General features: G+C 38.1%; 1 protein-coding gene across 3 annotated transcripts in view; it reads right to left on the minus strand.

Annotated features, from left to right (window-relative positions):
- Positions 1–19,105, minus strand: part of ALCAM (activated leukocyte cell adhesion molecule) — a 213,613-nt gene that overhangs the window by 20,285 nt on the left and 174,223 nt on the right. For 2 of the 3 annotated variants that reach the window (XM_070454949.1, XM_070454947.1), the window contains exons 9-12: positions 7,341–7,453; positions 4,301–4,436; positions 4,064–4,197; positions 793–925 (exon numbers count right to left, since the gene is read on the minus strand). In XM_070454949.1, the coding sequence (XP_070311050.1) occupies positions 793–925; positions 4,064–4,197; positions 4,301–4,436; positions 7,341–7,453 (516 nt within the window). Of the gene's footprint in view, positions 1–792; positions 926–4,059; positions 4,198–4,300; positions 4,437–7,340; positions 7,454–19,105 lie in introns of all 3 variants that reach the window. The other variant, XM_070454948.1, reaches the window with a different exon arrangement.

A 19,105-nucleotide genomic window follows, 5' to 3' on the forward strand; every position in this document is an offset into this window, starting at 1 on the left:
GACTGAGGAATGAAAGTTTGCAGAGTCAGTTAGTATCCTGTCCAGATCTGAGTCTCAATCTAGGCCAGCCCTGATTTAAGACTAACACAGCAAAATAAAGAATTATAGAATCGAAGATGATAGATAACTTCAAATTAAATAAAGAAGCAGATATTGGTATGTATCCATTACCTTGATTTCAGCATTGACAGATTTTTTTCACTTTCTCTGAGATTATCTCATTTGTTTGATTTTTAACCTATGATTCAAATATGATATTCAAATGCATCAATTTTTGAAACTAAACTTTTGGATTCCTGATACCAGTTTTACTACCAATTTGCTGAATGACTTTAAGCATGTGGCATTCCTTTGCAAAATAAGAATAGGATAAATACCACAAAGAATTGAAATGCAAAATAATAGATTAAAGGGAATTAAAAATTTACCAAATTTAAAACTGTTAGAGAAATGTTTTCAGGTAATCTTTGAATCATCTGTACTCTGAACACAAAACATGGATTAAATAAGAGCAACACGGTCCTTATCCTCTGTTGATCTTGGAAATAATCCTGTACAAGATAAAGTCTCTGATCCATAAAACATGAAATGATTTAACTGTCAAGACAAGGATTGTAAAGAATGGACACCAGGAAAAAAAAAAAAAAAGAATCTTATGATGATGATACCAAATGTAAAATAAATAAAACTTACCATAATGCAGTACAGGAAGATGGAATTGAAGATTTTAAACTAATGAAGAATAACTTCAAATTTTCTTACTTTTTTTAATGCCAGAAATGAAATACTCACTAGCAGAGACATTCAAGGAGTTTACTGTTCTCTCCAGCTGGTTTTCTGCTGTGCAAGTTAATGTAACATTCTCTTCAGGGGAAATGATAATTTTACTATAATACCTGCCATTGATATATGGAGATTCCTCTGTCTGGAAAAAGAAAAGGAAAATGGCTTTAGAATAAATGTAACTCCATGGCTGATTCATGTCAATGTATGACAAAACCCACTGCAATGTTGTGAAGTAATTAGCCTCCAACTAATAAAAATAAAGGAAAAAAAAAAAAAAGAAATGGAAATGAATTAAAAACATAGGAAAGGGTAACACTGAATGGAACAAGATAGGTGTGGTGCTCTGCGGCATTATCTGGCATGCAAGGGTATTTGTAAGTTCATAGATGAGACCAGGTCAGGTTTCTAACTACATCAGAGAGGAAAAAGAATAGTGAATCCATACTTGGATTTCTCTTTATGTTTCTATTATTAATTTAAATAATTAAACTAACTAAGCTCTTCTTTTTCAATAGATGTCTCAAGTTAGTCTATATTTTGGCATGATAGTACCTATCTCAAAATAATTAATTAGTGATTAACTCATCGGCAGTTTTCTCCTAATAAATGTATGAGTTTAATTCTATTTGTAAACTATGTCCTCAGTTAGCAGAGCATGGGAGCCTTCACCCCAGGGTGATGGGTGATGCCCTAAGTTGGGGAGTTGCTCGCCTATCTTTAGGGCTTCCCTGGTAGCTCCGCAGTAAAGAATCTGCCTGGAATGCAGGAGATGTATGCAGGAAATGTGCGTTCAACCCCTGGATCAGGACGATCCCATGGAGAAGGAAATGGCAACCCACTCCAGTATTCTTGCCTATATTCTTGCCTGGGCAATCTCAAGGACAGAGGAGCCTGGTGGACTATAGTCTGCAAAAGAGTTGGACATGACTTGTCGACTAAACAACAAAACTGTCATTCCCCTCCACTACAATACTGAATTCTTTTATTTTAAACCATGATACGTACGTGCATATGTATCTATGGTTTTCTCATGGGAAAACCAGACTCTCTCTCTCTCTCTCTCTCAATTTTATTGAGCTAAATACAGAGGATGGGTTCTTTTTCAGTGACTGGTGATGAGGCTAACCACTGCTATTTAATTTCTTCAAACATAAGAGACAATCCACACTACTCTCTTCCGTAAGAGGATTCTCAGTCCAACTCCACTAAAGCAGGCAAGTACTTGCATTGTTTTCTGAGACACATTATACACACCACGTCCGCTAGTCCTCTATTGCTCTATATTTGCTTCCTCCTCAACTGCATTGTAAAAGCCTTGAGGACAGGAGAGAGCTTCATGATTAGAGATAGCGTGGGGTCCCTGGGATAGGGGTGGGACAGAGGTACCAATAGTTGTAAAATAATAGATTCACCATATGATGGAGGAGGGAACAAATAAAAAAATTATGGCTGGATCAGCACAAGCCTAGGACAAGAAAAATAACATATCACCTAGTGGGCCAGAATCAATCCTTCTCCTTGACAATGAAGAATGGAATTATTACTTTTATCCTCATAGTAAGTTCACCTGCTATTTTTTCCAATTCCCACTAGTATTTTTCATATGACTTTCTCACTGGACTTTTCTCATATGACTTTTAAAATTTGTATTATTTTTATCTCTACAAAATGCATTTGCTTATTTCCAGGTTGACCTTTTAAGTCTTTGTATCTTTTTCTTCATTAAGCACTTATCTGATAATTTTTTTATTTTTTATGTTTGCATTACACAGAAAGAAAAGGTCTTTTTGCTGTAATTATTATTAAATTGAACTAGAGAGCAAAAAAAAGAATAGAGTAGAATAGAAACAGTCATTTTTGATGCTAAAAAAGAGATCTAAACATTGTCAGCAATTCAGGTCTTTATTCTTAAATCAAGAGCTCTTTGTCATCCTCAGGCATGTTATCTTACTTGTGCGTCCCATCACATATAACCAAGTCAGGAAGCATTTGCTTGTGTCCGCTCCTTTAGGGACATTCCATACTTGAGTTATGCAAATAAACATGCATCACCCATAGTTGAAAGAGCTAAAATTCACCATGTTCTGCAAAACTAGACTATATAAGTTGGACCAGTAGCCCACCTTCAATAGACAGAGAAAGAGTGGACACTGTAAATTACAATTCTGGTTTATGCATGCCTTCTCAGATTTCAACAGAGTCGAAAGCTGGGAAAGAGGCAACGCAGATGACCCAGACAATCAAGTGGCTCGTGTGGGTACTCCTGAGGAACCCCTCAGAGGCCCCACTGAGGAGGGGACATGGAGACCGCCGCAGAGAGAATGGGGTTACCCAGTATGTCAGTAACCCGAGCTGGCAGCTTAATGGGGCTACAGCTCTGAACAGTCTGTGATAAGCCGGATTCTCATACTTTTTTGTCAAAGAGAAAATTACTGGTAGTGTTCATACATTCTTGGCCTTTTACTACTGCAAACTAAAATGGTGCGACAAAGGTACAAATATTACTGCTTGGTTTACATACACGTCTGTTCAGCAAAAATCATCCTAGATACTATATATTTAGCTAGCCTTACTTTGGCCCCAGTACACACAGATCAGACCATATGTTCACAGTGACTATGTTCTTCACCATTCCCCAGGGTAGAATATCAAGAAGAAATAACCCATAATGTGCATAGAAGTAAGCAAAATGTAAGTGAGGTCACTTATACTAAGAGGTGGAAGTTCAGGATGTAGGTAAATATATACCTTAATGTTTTAATCACCCAAATTCAGGAATTAGTGACCATGGGATATTACCTAATTTATATATTTTTAAAATTTATTTTTAATTGGAGGATAATTGATTTACAATGCTGTGTTGGTTGCTGTGGTACAACAATGTGAATCAGCCATAAGCATACATATATCCCCCCACTTGAGGCTTCCTCCCACCTATGACACCCCTCTAGGTCATCACAGAGCACCGTATGCTATATAGCAGCTTTCCATGAGCTATCTATTTTATACATGGTCATATACATATGTCAATACTACTCTCAATTTGTCCAGATACTGACCACAATAAAGTAAATCTTCCATACTCCATGACCCTAGGATTTTAAATTTCTCTTTGAGCTATGGTCTTCCTTTGGGAAAATTAAGAAGTTAGCAAAAGCTTCCTCTGAGGACATACTGTGAATTTCGTGTTGATAATAAGTTAGATTACAGTTTAGGTACCTAAATAAAACCACACACTGGACCAAGTACAGCACACAACAAGAAGACAAATACTTGCTTGATTTATGACACTTCCACTGCCAGTAATTGTCCACTGTATAGCTGGCTTTGGAAAACCTTCCACATGGCAGATTATTGTTTTAGACAGTCCACTAGGGTCAGTTTTCTTTGTCATTTTGATTTGAGGTTTTCCTAAAAATATTACAATTAAAATAAGATGTTGAACTGAGATCATAAAAGAAACAGATTAAATTCTCAAAGAAAATTCTGAATTGGTGCTCATGTATTTTATTACCTTCTACAATCAGAGTCAACGACTCTCTTTTCTTTAATCCTTCAACCTCTTGCAGAGCAGTTTCACAGACATAGTTTCCAGCATCCTGGTAATGGAGACTAGAAAATGATGGGCTAGATCGAAGCTTGATGTTATCCTGATTAAATAAAAAGTTAATTATGTCACATGGCACAATTATAACTCTCCATGTATTTATTACATAGTAATAAAGATTGAAATTATTCTTCTGGGCCTAATGAAAATGAAAACTTCTTTTCTTAACTTCAAATGCTTTCACAAATAGATTTCCTTTTTCCTCTGTACTTTTAGAGTTAGACAAATCAGAGTTTTATTTCAGACTCTTCCATTTACTGAATTTATATTTGGAACAAGTTCATAAACTTCTGAGATTCAGCTTCCTTGCTTGTAAATAGGGTAGTAATCTTACCATATTAAAGACAATTATCAAGACGGAATTTATTACAGAACAATTAAGACAAAAATGTGTTTTAAAGAAAAATTTTAAATGGCTTACTATACTAAAATTTCTGTGAACAAAGGAAATGCAACATTTAACTTCGAAAATAATTTGATATACAGAAAATAGTGCTATTTACCAGGAACTGAAATGCTCCTAAGGCAACTAAACACAATCTTAAGATTACATGGTCTTTGTACACTATAATTTTTTTTTCCATTTCCATCAACTAACCAATAGCCAGGCAATATTGATCAGCACTACTGATATGAGTTATTCAATCGACAACAGTGAAGGCAGATTATGAGGAAACTGGTTTAACCAAGTAAACTTAGCTTCTCTAGTTCTGAGTAAAAACACCATGAGAGTTCATATACCAAAATCCTATCAAGCCCCTTGACCATTAACTGCCATAACACATCATGTTAAGTATTCAGTCTATGGAGTGACATTTTAACTATGTGAGCAAATAAAATGTTGTGATGAGGCTGTGTTTAAGAGAAAACAAAATAATAAACTGAGTTTTAAGAGTTAAGATAACAAGTAACAGAGTATCTGGCATGAAAAAGAGATAAAAAACCAATAGAAAATAATTTACATTTTCATCTAAAAGAAACTGGAGCAGTACATTTCCCACAGCTTTTTACAAACATAATTCTTGTCAACCCCTATTTTAAGTGGTTTGATGTGTTTTGTCAACTCATTACTGATGAAGTGCTTCTGCTACATGTCACATTACAGGAAAAAACAGACTGGGTGTTTAGATATACTAGTTAAGGATTTGAGTGGAGGGAACCTAGTAACAACCTTTCCCTTTGTTGATAAAGAAAGAAAGTGAATGTGAAGTCGCTCAGTTGTGTCCGACTCTTTGTGACCCCATGGACTATAGCCTACCAGGCTCCTCCATCCATGAGATTTTCCAGGCAAGAGCACTGGAGTGGGTTGCCATTTCCTTCTCCAAGGGATCTTCCTGACACAGGGATCGAACCCAGGTCTCCCACATTGTAGGCAGCCGCTTACCATCTGAGCCACCAGGGAAGTCCTGATGATAACCTTACCTTTGTTGATAACTTTTGTTAATAACCTTATCTCAAGTCACCAATTTCCAATGCTACCGATCTCACTCTAAAAAGATAACAGCAATGGTTGGGTCTCCAGATAATAACCTACATTTCAGATTATAATAAGAACATAAGCACTCAGGACAGCATATTAAAAAGCATAGACTTTTAAATATGTCTTTAATAATAATAATAATAAGTCTTTAATAATACTTTGCTGACAAAGGTTTGCTGACAAATACTTTGCTGAAAAAGATAACAGCAATGCTTGGGTTCCCAGATAACGACCTATATTTCAGATGATAACAAAAACATAAGCACTCAGGACAGCATATTAAAAAGCAGAGACTTTTTAATATGTATTTAGTAATAATAATAATAATAATAAGTTTTTAATAATACTTTGCTGACAAAGGTCCATCTAGTCAAAGCTAGTAGTCATGTATGGATGTGAGAGTTGGACCATAAAGAAAGCTGAGCACTGAAGAATTGACGCTTTTGAACTGTGGTGTTGGAGAAGACTCTTGAGGGTCCCTTGGACTACATGGAGATCCAACCAGTCAACTGTAAAGGAAATCAGTCCTGAATATTCATTGGAAGGACTGATGCTGAAGTTGAAGCTCCAATACTTTGGCCACCTGATGTGAAGAACTGACTCATTGGAAAAGACCCCGATGCTGGGAAAGATTAAAGGCAGGAGGAGAAAGGGATGACAGAGGATGAGATGGTTAGACAGCATCACTGACTTGATGGATATGAGTTTGAGCAAGCTCTGGGAGTTGGTGATGGACAGGGAGGCCTGGTGCGCTGCAATCCAAGGGGGTCACAAAGAGTCAGACACGACTGAGCGGCCGAACTAAATTGAACTGAAGCACTCAGGAAATACAGACTAAGCTCCTAGTATGTTCCAGGTGTTCTACCACAGCCCAGGGGTGACAAGAGATTGCTACCATCAAGGAGCTACTAATTCATGGAACCCACATCCAGACACTTAAGGTCAGTCTCAACTGAAAGGCAGAAGGTTATGTGACTAAAGTGTGGTGTTTATGCTGGGTAAGGCCTGAGCTTGAGCCTCTGCTCTGTCACCTATGAGCTCTCTGATTTCTCTCACTTCAAGTTCTTTCAAATAATGTATGGAACTAACCATTTTCCTGCATATTTCACAGGGTTTTATAAACACACTGTTAAGAACATTATGGCTTAAAACACACTGGAAATTGTTAACCCCTAAAATATATAACTGTATATGCGTGTGTGTCCATATGCATGTGTATATGTCTACAATTACTTAGTAAATACACATAATTAAATTAATGCCCCAAACAAAGTTTCAGAGCAACAATTATGGATGCCATAGTGATACTGAGTACCTCTAAATTTTATTGTAGTCTATTTATTATTATTATATATATAAAAAAAGAGAGTATGAGTTTGCATGTATAAACATATTACACATGAATATACAAGAGAAGCCTAAAAGGAGTCAGTCCAAAAGAAGAACATTACCAGGAATACTACTTACTTTCATCCACACCACAGTTGCATTCCTACTGGCAGATATTGTGCATGACACAGGCAGAGCATCGCCAATCTGCTTGGTCACCTCCCCACTTGGGTTTAAGGACAAATCCAAATCTGTGAAGCAGAAAAATCTGCTTGAAATACAACTCCAGAAAATGAGACAGTCAAAATATTTTTGGAGAAAAATAGATGAAAGAAAGAAAAACTCCTGCTAACTCTACTTGAAATTCAGGAGTGATTTATGTGACTGAAATAACTCAAGTGTAGCATAATCACTCTAATTTTTCAAGCCAGCTTTGAGAATAGTTTGGACAAGTGTGAATGGTCAATTTAATTGATTATGTGTTTATATGCAGTTAACATGATTGATGTTTTGAATGCATGTAAGTATTCATCTGGGGTCTATTACCTTCAGAAAAAATTTTTTAAATCACTTCTGGAAGAAAATAAAGAAAGATGATGACTAAGTAAATATTATGAAAAGAATTGAAAAGACATACCATGGGAAATCAAGTATATCTACACAGCAGGTGATAAACTAAAATATCATAAGGTGTTTACATGTTTCTTCAGAGAGAATTGACTATAGTAGCTAGATATTTTTTAAAAAAATGCTATCCCATTTTTCATGCAGTTGAAATTTTAAATTTAAATATTTTTTGTTGAAGGATAATTGCTTTATAGAATTTTGCTGTTCTCTGTCAAACCTCAACATGAATCAGCCATAGGTATACATACATCCCTTCCCTTTAGAACCTCCCTCCCATCTCCCACCCCATCCCACCCCCTAGGTTGATACAGAGTCACTGTTTGAGTTTCCTGAGCCATACAGCAAATCCCTGTTGGCTATATATTTTACATATGGTAATGCAAGTTTCCATGTTACTCTTTCCATACATTTCACCCTCTCCTCCCCTCTCCTCGTGTCCATAAGTGTATTCTGTATGTCTGTTTCTCCCTGTTGCCCTGAAAATAAATTTTTCAGTACCATTTTCCCAGATTCCATATATATGTGTTAGAATACAATATATATATTTCCCTTTCTGATTTACTTCACTCTGTATAATAGGCTCTAGGTTCATCCACCTCATTTAGCACTGACTCAAATGCATTCCTTTCTATGGCTGAGTAATATTCCATTGTGTATATGCACCATAACTTCTTATCCATTCATCTGTCAATGGACATCTAGGTAGCTTCTATGTTTTAGCTGTTGTAAATAGTGCTGCAGTGAACAATGGGATACATGTGTCCTTTTCAATTTTGATTTCCTCAGGGCTTAGGAGTGGAATTGCTGGGTCACCGTCTAGTCAACGCTATGGTTTTTCCAGTGGTCATGTATGGATGTGAGAGTTGGACTGTGAAGAAAGCTGAGCACTGAAGAATTGATGCTTTTGAACTGTGGTGTTGGAGAAGACTCTTGAGAGTCTCTTGGACTGCAAGGAGATCCAACCAGTCCATCCTAAAGGAGATCAGTCCTAGGTGTTCATTGGAAGGACTGATGCGGAAGCTGAAACTCCAATACTCTGACCACCTCATGTGAAGAGCTGACTCATTGAAAAAGACCCTGATGCTGGGAGGGATTGGGGGCAGGAGGAGAAGGGGACGACAGAGGATGAGATGGCTGGATGGCATCACTGACTCGATGAACGTGAGTCTGAGTAAACTCCGGGAGTTGGTGATGAACAGGGAGGCCTGGCGTGCTGCGATTCATGGGGTCGCAAAGAGTTGGACACGACTGAGCGACTGAACTGAACTGAACTGATGGTGGTTTTATTCCTAGTTTTTATAAGAAATCTCCATACCGTCTTCCATAGTAGCTGTATCAATTTACATTCCCACCAACAGTGTAAGAGGGTTCCTTTTTCTCCACACCCTCTCCAGCATTTACTGTTTGTAGACATTTGATGAAGGCCATTCTGATTGGTGTGAGGTGATATCTCATTGTAGTTTTGATTTGCATTTCTCTAATAATGAGTAATGTTGAGCATCTTTTCATGTGTTTGTTAGCCATCTGTATGTCTTCTTTGGAGAAATGTCTATTTAGGTCTATTTCCCACTTTTTGATTGGGTTGTTTGTTTTTCTGGTATTGAGTTGTGTGAGCTGCTAGTATATTTTGGAAATTAATCCTTTGTCAGCTGTTTCATTTGTTATTATTTTCTCCCATTCTGAGGGTTGTCTTTTCACCTTGCTTACAGTTTCCTTTGCTGTGCAAAAGTTTTTAAGTTTAATCAGGTCTCACTTGTTTACTTTTGTTTTTATTTCTGTTACTCTAGAAGGTGGGTCACAGAGGAACTTGCTTTGATTTATGTCGTCAATTGATCTGCCTATGTTTTCCTCTAAGATTTTTAGTTTCTGGTCTTACACTTAAGTCTTTAATCCATTTGGAGTTTATCTTTGTGTATGGTGTTAGGAACTGTTCTAATTTCATTCTTTTATATGTAGCTGTTCAGTTTTCCCAGCACCATTTATTGAGGAGGCTGTCTTTGTGCCATTGTATATTCCTGCTTCCTTTGTCAAAAATGAGGTATGCATAGGGTGCCTGGGTTTACTTCTATCTTGTTCCATTGGTCTGTATTTCTGTTTTAGTCCCAGTACCACACTGTCCTGATGACTGTAGTTTTGTGTATAATCAGGAGTCAGGAAGGTTGATTCCTCCAGCTCCATTCTTCTTTCTTAAGACTGTTTTGGGTTCTTTTGTGTTTCAGTATGAATCATGAAATTTTTTGTTCTAGTTCTGTGAAAAATGCCATTGGTAATTTCATAGGGGTTGCAATGAATCTGTAGATTGCATTTGGTAGTATAGTCATTTTTACAATATTGATTCTTCCTACACTGGAACATGGATTATCTCTCCATCTGTTTATGTCATCTTTGATTTCATTCAATAGTGTCTTATAATTTTCTGTGTACAGTTCTTTTGTCTCCTTAGGTAGGATTATTCCTAGATATTTAATTATTTTTGTTGCAATGGTGGATGGGATTGATTCCTTAATGTATCTTTCTGAGTTTTCATTATTGGTATATAGAAATGCAAGTAATTTCTGTGCATTGATTTTTGTACCCTGCAAATTTGAATTTGCTAAATTCACTGATTAGCTCTAGTAATTTTCGGATACTATCATTAGGGTTTTCTATGTACAGTATCATGTCATCAGCAAACAGTGAGAACTTTACTTCTTCTTTTCTGATCTGGATTCCTTTCATTTTTTTTTCTTCTCTGATTGCTGTAGCTAGGACTTTCAGAACTAAGTAGAACAATAGTGATGAAAGTGGACACCTTTGTCTTGTTTCTGATCTTATGGGGAATGTTTTCAGCTTTTCACCATTGAGAATAATGTTTGCTATAGACTTATCATATATGGCCTTTACTATGGTGAGGTAGGTTCCTTCTATGCCAATTTTTTGAAGAGTTTTAATCATAAATTGGGGCTGAATTTTGTCAAAGGCTTTTTCTGTATCTATTGAGATGATCATATGGTTTTTATCTTTCAATTTGTTAATATGGTGTATCACATTGATTGATTTGCATATATTGAAGAAACTTTGCATGCCTGGAATAAACCCAACTTGATCATGGTGTATGAGTTTTTTGATGTTTTGCTGAATTCTGTTTGCTAAAATTTTGTTGAAGATTTTTGCATCTTGTTCATCAGTGATATTGGCCTATAGTTTTCTTTTTTGTGTGTTGTCTTTTTCTGGTTTTGGTATTAGGGTGATGGTGGCCTCATGGAATGAATTTGGAAGTGTTTCTTCCTTTGCAATTTTTTGAAAGAGTTGTAGAGGGATAGGCATTAGCTCTTCTCTAAATATTTGACAGAATTCTCCTGTGAAGCCATCTGGTCCTGGACTTTTGTTTTTTGGGAGAGTTTTGATCACAGCTTTAATTTCAGTGCTTGTAATTGGGTTGTTCATAATTTCTATTTTTTCTTGGTTCAGTCTTGGAAGAGTGAACTTTTCTAACAATCTGTCCATTTCTTCCAGGTTGTCTATTTTATTGCCATATAGGTGTTCATAATAGTCTTTTATAATCCCTTGTATTTCTGCATTGTCTGTTGTAACCTCTCCTTTTTCATTTCTAATTTTGTTGATTTGATTCTTCTCTTTTTCTTGATGAGTCTGGCTAACTGTTTGTCAGTTTTGTTTATCGTCTCAAAAAACCATCTTTTAGTTTTATTAATCTTTACTATTGTTTCTTTCTTTTCCCCTTATTTCTGCTTGGATCTTTATGATTCTTCCCTTCTACTAATTTTTGGATTTTTCTGTTCTTCTTTTTCCAGTTGTTTTAGGTGTAAAGTTAGGTTGTCTATTCAATGTTTTTCTTGTTTCTTGGGGTAGGATTGTATTGCTATAAACTTCCCTCTTAGAACTGCTTTTACTGCATCCCACAGGTTTTGATTTGTCATATTTTCATTGTCATTTGTTTCTAGAAATTTTTTGATTTCCCTTCTGATTTCTTCAGTAACCTGCTGGTTATTTAGAAACATATTGTTTAGTCTCCATGTATTTGTGTTTCTTACACTTTTTTTCTTGTATTTTTATATCTAGTCTCGTAGTATTGTGGTCAGAGAAGATGCTTGATACAATTTCAATTTTCTTAAATTTACTGAGGCTTGATTTGTGACCCAAGATATGGTCTGTCCTGGGGAATGTTCAATGTGCACTTGAGAAGAAGGTGTATTCTTCTGCATTTGGATGGAATGTCCTGAAGATATCAATGAGATCTATCTCATCTAATGTATCATTTAAAACTTTTGTTTCCTTATTAATTTTCTGTTTTGATGAACTGTCCATTGGTGTCAGTGGGGTGTTGAAGTCTCCTACTCTTATTGAGTTATTGTCAGTTTCTCCTTTTATGTCTGTTAGTGTTTGTCTTATGTATTGAGGTGCTCCTATGTTGGATGCATAGATATTGCAATTGTTATGTCTTCCTCTGGGATTGATCCCTTGATCATTATATAGTGTCCTTCTTTATCTTTTGTAATTTTATTTTAAGATCTATTTTGTTGATATGAGGATTGCTACTCCAGCTTTCTTTTGCTTCCCATTTGCATGGAATATATTTTTCCATCCTCTGATTTTCAGTCTACATGTGTCTTTAGGCCTGAAGTGGGTTTCTTGTAGACAGCATTTATGAGTCTTGTTTTTGTATCCATTCTGCCAGTCTGTCTTTTGGTTGGAGCATTTAATCCCCTTACATATAAAGTAATTACTGATATATATGTTCCTATTGCCATTTTCTTAATTGTTTGGGGTTGATTTTGTAGATCTTTTTTCTTCTGTTGTATTTCTTGACTATATAAGTCCCTTTAACATTTGTTGTAAAGCTGGTTTGGGGGTACTGAATTCTCTTAACTTTTGCTTCTCTGAAAAGCTTTTTCTTTCTCCATCAATTTTGAATGAGATCTTTGCCAGGTACAGTAATCTTGGTTGTAAGATTTTTCCCTTTCAGTACTTTAAATATATCCAGTCATTCCCTTCTGGCCTGCAGAGTTTCTGCTGAAAGATCAGCTGTTAAGTGTATGGGGTTTCCCTTGTATGTTACTTGTTGCTTCTTCCTTGAGGCTTTTAATAATATTTCTTTGCAATTAGTCTTTGTTAGATTAGTATGTGTCTTGGTGTGTTTCTCCTTGGGTTTATCCTGTATGGGACTCTTTGTGCCTCTTGGACTTGATTGACTATTTACATTTCCAGGTTGGGGAAATTTTCAACTATAATCACTTCAAAAATTTTCTCATACCCTTTCTTTTTCTCTTCTCCTTCTGGGACCCCTATAATTCGAGTGTTGGTATGTTTGATATTGACCCAGAGGTCTTTGAGACTATCCTTAGTTCTTTTCATTCTTTTTACTTTATTTTGTTCTTCAGAAGTTATTTCTACCATTTTATATTTCAGCTCACTGATCCATTCTTCTGCTTCAGATATTCTGCCATTTATTCCTTTAAAAGTAATTGTGTTGTTTGTCTCTGTGTGTTTATTCTTTAATTCTTATAGGTCTTTGTTAATTGATTCTTGCGTTTTCTCCATTTTGTTTTCAATGTTTTTGATCATCTTTACTATCATTATTCTGAATTCTTTTTCAAGTAGTTTGCCTATTTCCTCTTCATTTATTTGGACTTCTCTGTTTCTAGTTTGTTCCTTCATTTGTATAGTATTTCTCTGATTTTTCATTATTTTTTTTTTTTAACTTATTGTGTTTGAGGTCTCCTTTTCCCAGTCTTCGAGGAAAGTTGAATTAAATTCTTTCCTTCAAGAAGGTTGAAGTCTTTCTTCCTTTTGGTTTCTGCCTTCCTAAGGTTGGTCCAGTGGTTTGTGTAAGCTTCCTGTAGGGTGAGATTTGTGCTGAATTTTTGTGTTTGTTTTTTTCCTCTGATGGGCAAGGCTGAGTGAGGTGGTCATCCTGTCTGCTGATGACTGGGTTTGTATTTTTGTTTTGTTTGTTGCTTAGATGAGGTGTCCTGCACAGGGTGCTACTGGTGTTTGGGTGATGCTAGGTCTTGTATTCAAGTGGTCTGTTTGTGTGAGTTCTCACTATTTGATACTCCTTAGGGTTAGTTCCCTGGTAGTCTAGGGTTTTGGAGTCAGTGCTTCTGCTCCAAAGGCTCAGGGCTTGATCTCTGGTCAGAAAAGAAGATTTCACAAGTGGTTTTTTTATGGCATTAAATGAGATTAAATCAAATATCCAAAAATGAGAAATCAAAGATGAACCCGAGACAAATGGCAGTTACAAAATCAGGCAAATAATAATTAAGATAATGGAATATATACACCCATGAGCAAAGTCAAAACTGTCCAACAAAAATAAAGTACATTCAATTGACCCAGAAAACAAAGGGTATAAAAAATTATATTTACCAGTTAAGAACAAAGCTAACTAAAGCACAAACTCAAAAAAAAAAAAAAAAAAAAACCTAAAGCAAGGTGTCAAATGAGGAATAAAGCTATGAAAACAAAGCTAACAAATATGTTGAGAGGAAAGAAAGAAAAGAAAGAAAGAATAAATATGCAAAGTTAAACTGAGGTAGATGAAGAAGATTTATATTTATTAAAGATTAACTGCAAGAGGAAAAGAACAGTAGGAAAGGCAAACAGAGGAATAAGTGTAGAGAAAATATAATAGGTTTAAAAAGTTAAATTTTAAATTATTAAAAGGAGAAAAGAAAAAAAAAAACAGAAGAAGAAAGGAAAAAAAAAAAACAAAGGAAAACTTCACTGAAGTTCAAAAGCCCAATGTAGATGCAGAGGTTTATAACAACAATAAAAAGTATGACTGAATATAGACATACACATATACACCTATAAGCAAAATAAAAACAGTCCAATAAAAATAAAGTACAGTCGATTGACCCAGAAAACAAAGGAAATCAAAAATTATATCTACCAGAACAAAACTAACTAAAGCACAAACTGGAAAACAAAACTAAAGCAAGGTGCCAATTGGGGAAAAAAGCAATGAAAATAAAATTAACAAATATGTTGAGCAGAAAGGAGAGAAAGAAAAAAAAGAAAAAATAGATATGCAAAGTTAAATAGAGGTAGATAAAGAAGATTTATATATGTTAAAGATTAACTGCAGGGGGAAAATAACAGTAGGAGAAGCAAGCAAAGGAATAAATGTAGAAAAAATAATAGTAGTTTTAAAAAATTAAAATTAAAAAAGAGAAAAGAAAAAAAAAGCGAAACTCCACAGAACGGCAAAAGCCCAACATAGAGGCAGAGGTTTATAACAATAAAAAAATATGACTGAGAAAAAAAAAAGAGCTCAAAAGCTTAATTGGATTTCATAGTGCCAAGAAAAATGACAAGTACAACAGAGCGGGTTCAAAAAAGGAAAACAAAAAGGAAAAAAATCCAAAGAATCTACAGAACACGTCTACACATCAGAATAATAAATGTTCTTGAGTCACTGCCGTCAGGGTCCTCGCCCTCGCCGGGCGTCACAGCCCCCCTCCCCTCCCCGGGGCGCCCTCCAGCCTGCGCTGGTCTCTGGACCTGCCGTGGGGGCGGCTCAGACTCTGACCTGGTCCTGCTCCTCTGTGTTCTTGCCTCCCGTGCCCACAGCTGTCAGAGCGAGTGCGTTTTCTTCTGTGGGAGCTCTCAACGACCTTTTACATATTCCACAGACACAGAGTCTGCCTAGTTGATCCTGTGGATTTAATCTGTAGCTTGCACAGCTGGTGGGAAGGTTTGGGGTCTTCCTTAGCCACACTGCCCCTGGGTTTCAATTGTGGTTTTATTTCCACCTCCACACGTGGGTCGTCCACTGGGGTCTGCTCCTGAGGCTGCCCTGGAGGACTCGGGTTTGCCCCTGTGAGGGCCAGGTGTGGAGGCGGGGCAGCTGCTTGGGTCGCAGGGGTTCCGGCAGCACCAGGTACCCAGGGGAGTTGGCAGCTAAGACAGCAGGAAATATAGTGCTCTAGAGGGGTGTGGCAGCCAGTGTTGGCCAATACGCTCCAGTATTCTTGCCTGGAGAATCCTCCTCCCTGACAGAGAAGCCACAGTCTACAGGGTCGCAAGGATTCAGACAGGACCAAAGTGACCCTGTGCGCGTAGACGAAAGACTGTCTTTGGCCTGTGGCAGCTCTGCCCCAGTGAGACTGGAGCATGAAGATGGGGCAGCTGTTTGCCTTGAGGGGACCCTGGCGGCACCACGTGTGCAGGGACGCGGACTGCCTCCGCTGCAGGGGTTATGGCCCTATCAGGGTCTTTATTCAAGCTTCTTGTAGCTGGCAATTAGAAGGCCTCTTTGGCCAGTCTTTCTCTGTAGCTCCACCCATTCAGGCATTTAGTGAGTTCCCTTGCCTGGGGTCCTTCTCCGTTGTTCAGCCGTCAGGAACATAAAGGAGCCCCCTGGCTTGGGGTCCTACCCTGTAGATTGGTCAGGTACTTACAAGGGCACCCTGGGTGGGGTCCTACTCTCTAGTTCAGTGGGTCAGGCATTTGATGGGCCAGCCTCTCTATTGTTCAGCTGCTGATGCTGGCCCTGGGGAGAGAGGCTATGGTGATGGCTCCACCCCCTATGCATGACTCAGCAGTATCGCCTTGCTTCCATGGCTGCCTGGCTTTCCTCCACAGGCATTTCCCACCACGATCTCCCTCACATCCCCTTGATCTGTCTCTCCGCAGTCAACAGGACCCCTTGCTCTGGGATTGCCCCACAATCTAAACCTCAGCTCCCAGCCATTGAGCCTTCCAGGGGACCAGCGTTCCTGGATATGTATGGGTATGTTTGGGGATATGTCCGGGGTATGTATGGCTGCAGCAAGGACTGTCTGATTCTCATTCCATCTAGGCTGCCACAGATCAGCTGTTTCCCTCCCAGCCTTAAATGTTTCTCCTCTGACTCAGATAATTGCCTTGATGTAGGGATCAGACCATTGCTTCAGTTTCCCCACCCAAGAAGGGCAAGTCCAGTCCTACTAACACTCCTGTGTTTTCCCCTAGTTCCTTCATCCTACTGAGCTTGGCATGGCTTTATACATTCTTTTCCAATGGTCAGGTACTCCTGTCTGCTCTCAGCTCATATTCTGCATGCACTTCTGTGTCTGAAGGTGTATTCCTGATGTATCCATGGAGAGAGATGTACTCTATGTCCACCTACTCCTCCACCATCTTGTTCTCCCCAGTTGAAATTTTAAATAAGGCTTATTGTTAGGCACACTGTCAGCAGATACCACTTTTAAAAAACACAGCATAAACACATCTATGGAAGTATAATCTTTCAGATGGAAAGTAATTTCTATAAAAACTACTGTCATAGTATGATTTGCATGAGGAAAATCCAGTTCAATAGAACCTTTATTGTACTAGGTTCCAGGCACTGACAGGAGATACTGAGATGAATAATGAGCTTACAATTCACAGTTTGAGGTAGAGGTAATATGCACTCAAGTATGTGACGATACTACACAGCAGCATGACATCGGCACTTAACGGTAAATGTGCTATAGATTAGGAGCTCAGGAAATAGTTGCTGAAAAACTAGAGTAAAGGCTACAGACAGAGGTACAAGCAAAGACTTACAGGAGAGTGGAGAACAGAACCAAGCTGGGTTTCAAGGCAATAATGAAGGCTTTGTATGGGAGGTGATATCTGTTTGTGGCCCCTGATGGTTGAGAAGGACTTTGATAAGTGGAAATGTTGGTAAAACTTCTGCCACATAAGCAAAGGCAAAGAGGTGAGAGAGGGTGATGGATTTCACAAGGGTGAGTAAAATGGTATCAATGGTTAAAACACATGGAAGATAAACCTATACAAGTAATTTAGGCTAGCCAGGAGAAGGAAATGGCAATCCACTCTAGTCCTCTTGCCTGGAAAATCCCATGGATGGAGGAACTTGGTAGGCTACAGTCCATGGGGTCGCAAAGAGTCGGATACAACTGAGCGACTTCACTCACTTCACTTATGAAGGACTATGCCTGCCATACTAAGTGAAGTGAAAGTACTAGTCTTTGCAACCCCATGGACTATAACCTGCTAGGCTCCTCTGTCTTTGGAATTCTTCAGGCAAGAATTATGGACTGGGTAGCCATTCCCTTCTCCAAGGGTTCTTCCCTACCCAGGGATTGAACTCTGGTCTCCTGCATTGCAGGTGGATTCTTTACCATCTGAGCCACCAGGGAAGTCCATTTCATTTGGTGATTTAGATGTATTCATTCATTAGTTCAATCAACATTCAGAGATGACAAAGCTTATTAGACATTATTAGAGTCACTGTGAGTGTATGTGCTAAGTTGCTTCAGTTGTGTTCAACTCTGTGCGACACTATGGACTGTAGCCAGCTAGGCCCCTCCTGTGTCCATGGGATTCTCCAGGCCAGAATACTGGAGTGGGTGGCCATGCCCTCCTCCAAGGAATCTTCCCTACCCGGGCCTGAACCCACGTCTCTTTAGTCTCCTGCACTGGCAGCCATGTTCTTTACCACTAGCACCACCTTGGAGGCTGCCTGGGACTCTATCCTATGGCAGTGGGGATTTGCCCACCTTGTCCTTCCCGTTGGTTTTTCATGTTATAATCACAATTTGTTGATTGTTTGCAACATTATTTTTAATACTTGTTTCACCTACTAGGTTATAAGCATCATGAGGGTAGGGACCATGCCCTGAGTTGTCACTCTGTATCCACAGTGCCTGCCACATTGTAGGCCTTCAAAAACTCTTGTTGAATGAAGTGAAGAAGCATGTTTCTCAATTTCTCATTAATATAAAAATATACATCATCACATAGAAAAGGAGTTTCCTCAGACTGTTTTGTTGAGTTATATTTAGATGAAAATTCAATTCAGGTCGAGTTAAAGCTTTTATCAGTTGGACAGATAACTTGCCAGGGAGAAGACAGAAGAAGTTATTTTAAAGAATGATGATGGACTTTGAAAGCTCAGATGAAGAATCTATGTGTGAATGAATCGGGAGAGGACTAGTACTTCAGCAACTATGATTCTGTGAACTGAAAGCCTGATGAGAGGTCTGTTCTGCTATCATGCGCAAGTGCTGGCGGGCACTTCTCTATCCGCTCCCTTTAGTCATCTATGAAAAGAAAACAGATCTTGCTCTTTTGGAAACAATTTAGGATAAGTAGGCTAAAATAGGATTTTCATGTTTTCATTTCATGTGAAAGTGAAAGTGTTAATTGCTCAGTTGTGTCCGACTCTTTGCGACACCATAGACTGTAGCCCTCCAGGCTCCTCTGTCCGTGGGATTTTCCAGGCAAGAATACTGGAGTGGGTTGCCGTTTCCTTTTCCACGGGTCATTTCATGTAATTTAGA

This window comes from Odocoileus virginianus, chromosome 25 (assembly GCF_023699985.2).
Source record: "Odocoileus virginianus isolate 20LAN1187 ecotype Illinois chromosome 25, Ovbor_1.2, whole genome shotgun sequence".
Taxonomy (NCBI): domain Eukaryota; kingdom Metazoa; phylum Chordata; class Mammalia; order Artiodactyla; family Cervidae; genus Odocoileus; species Odocoileus virginianus.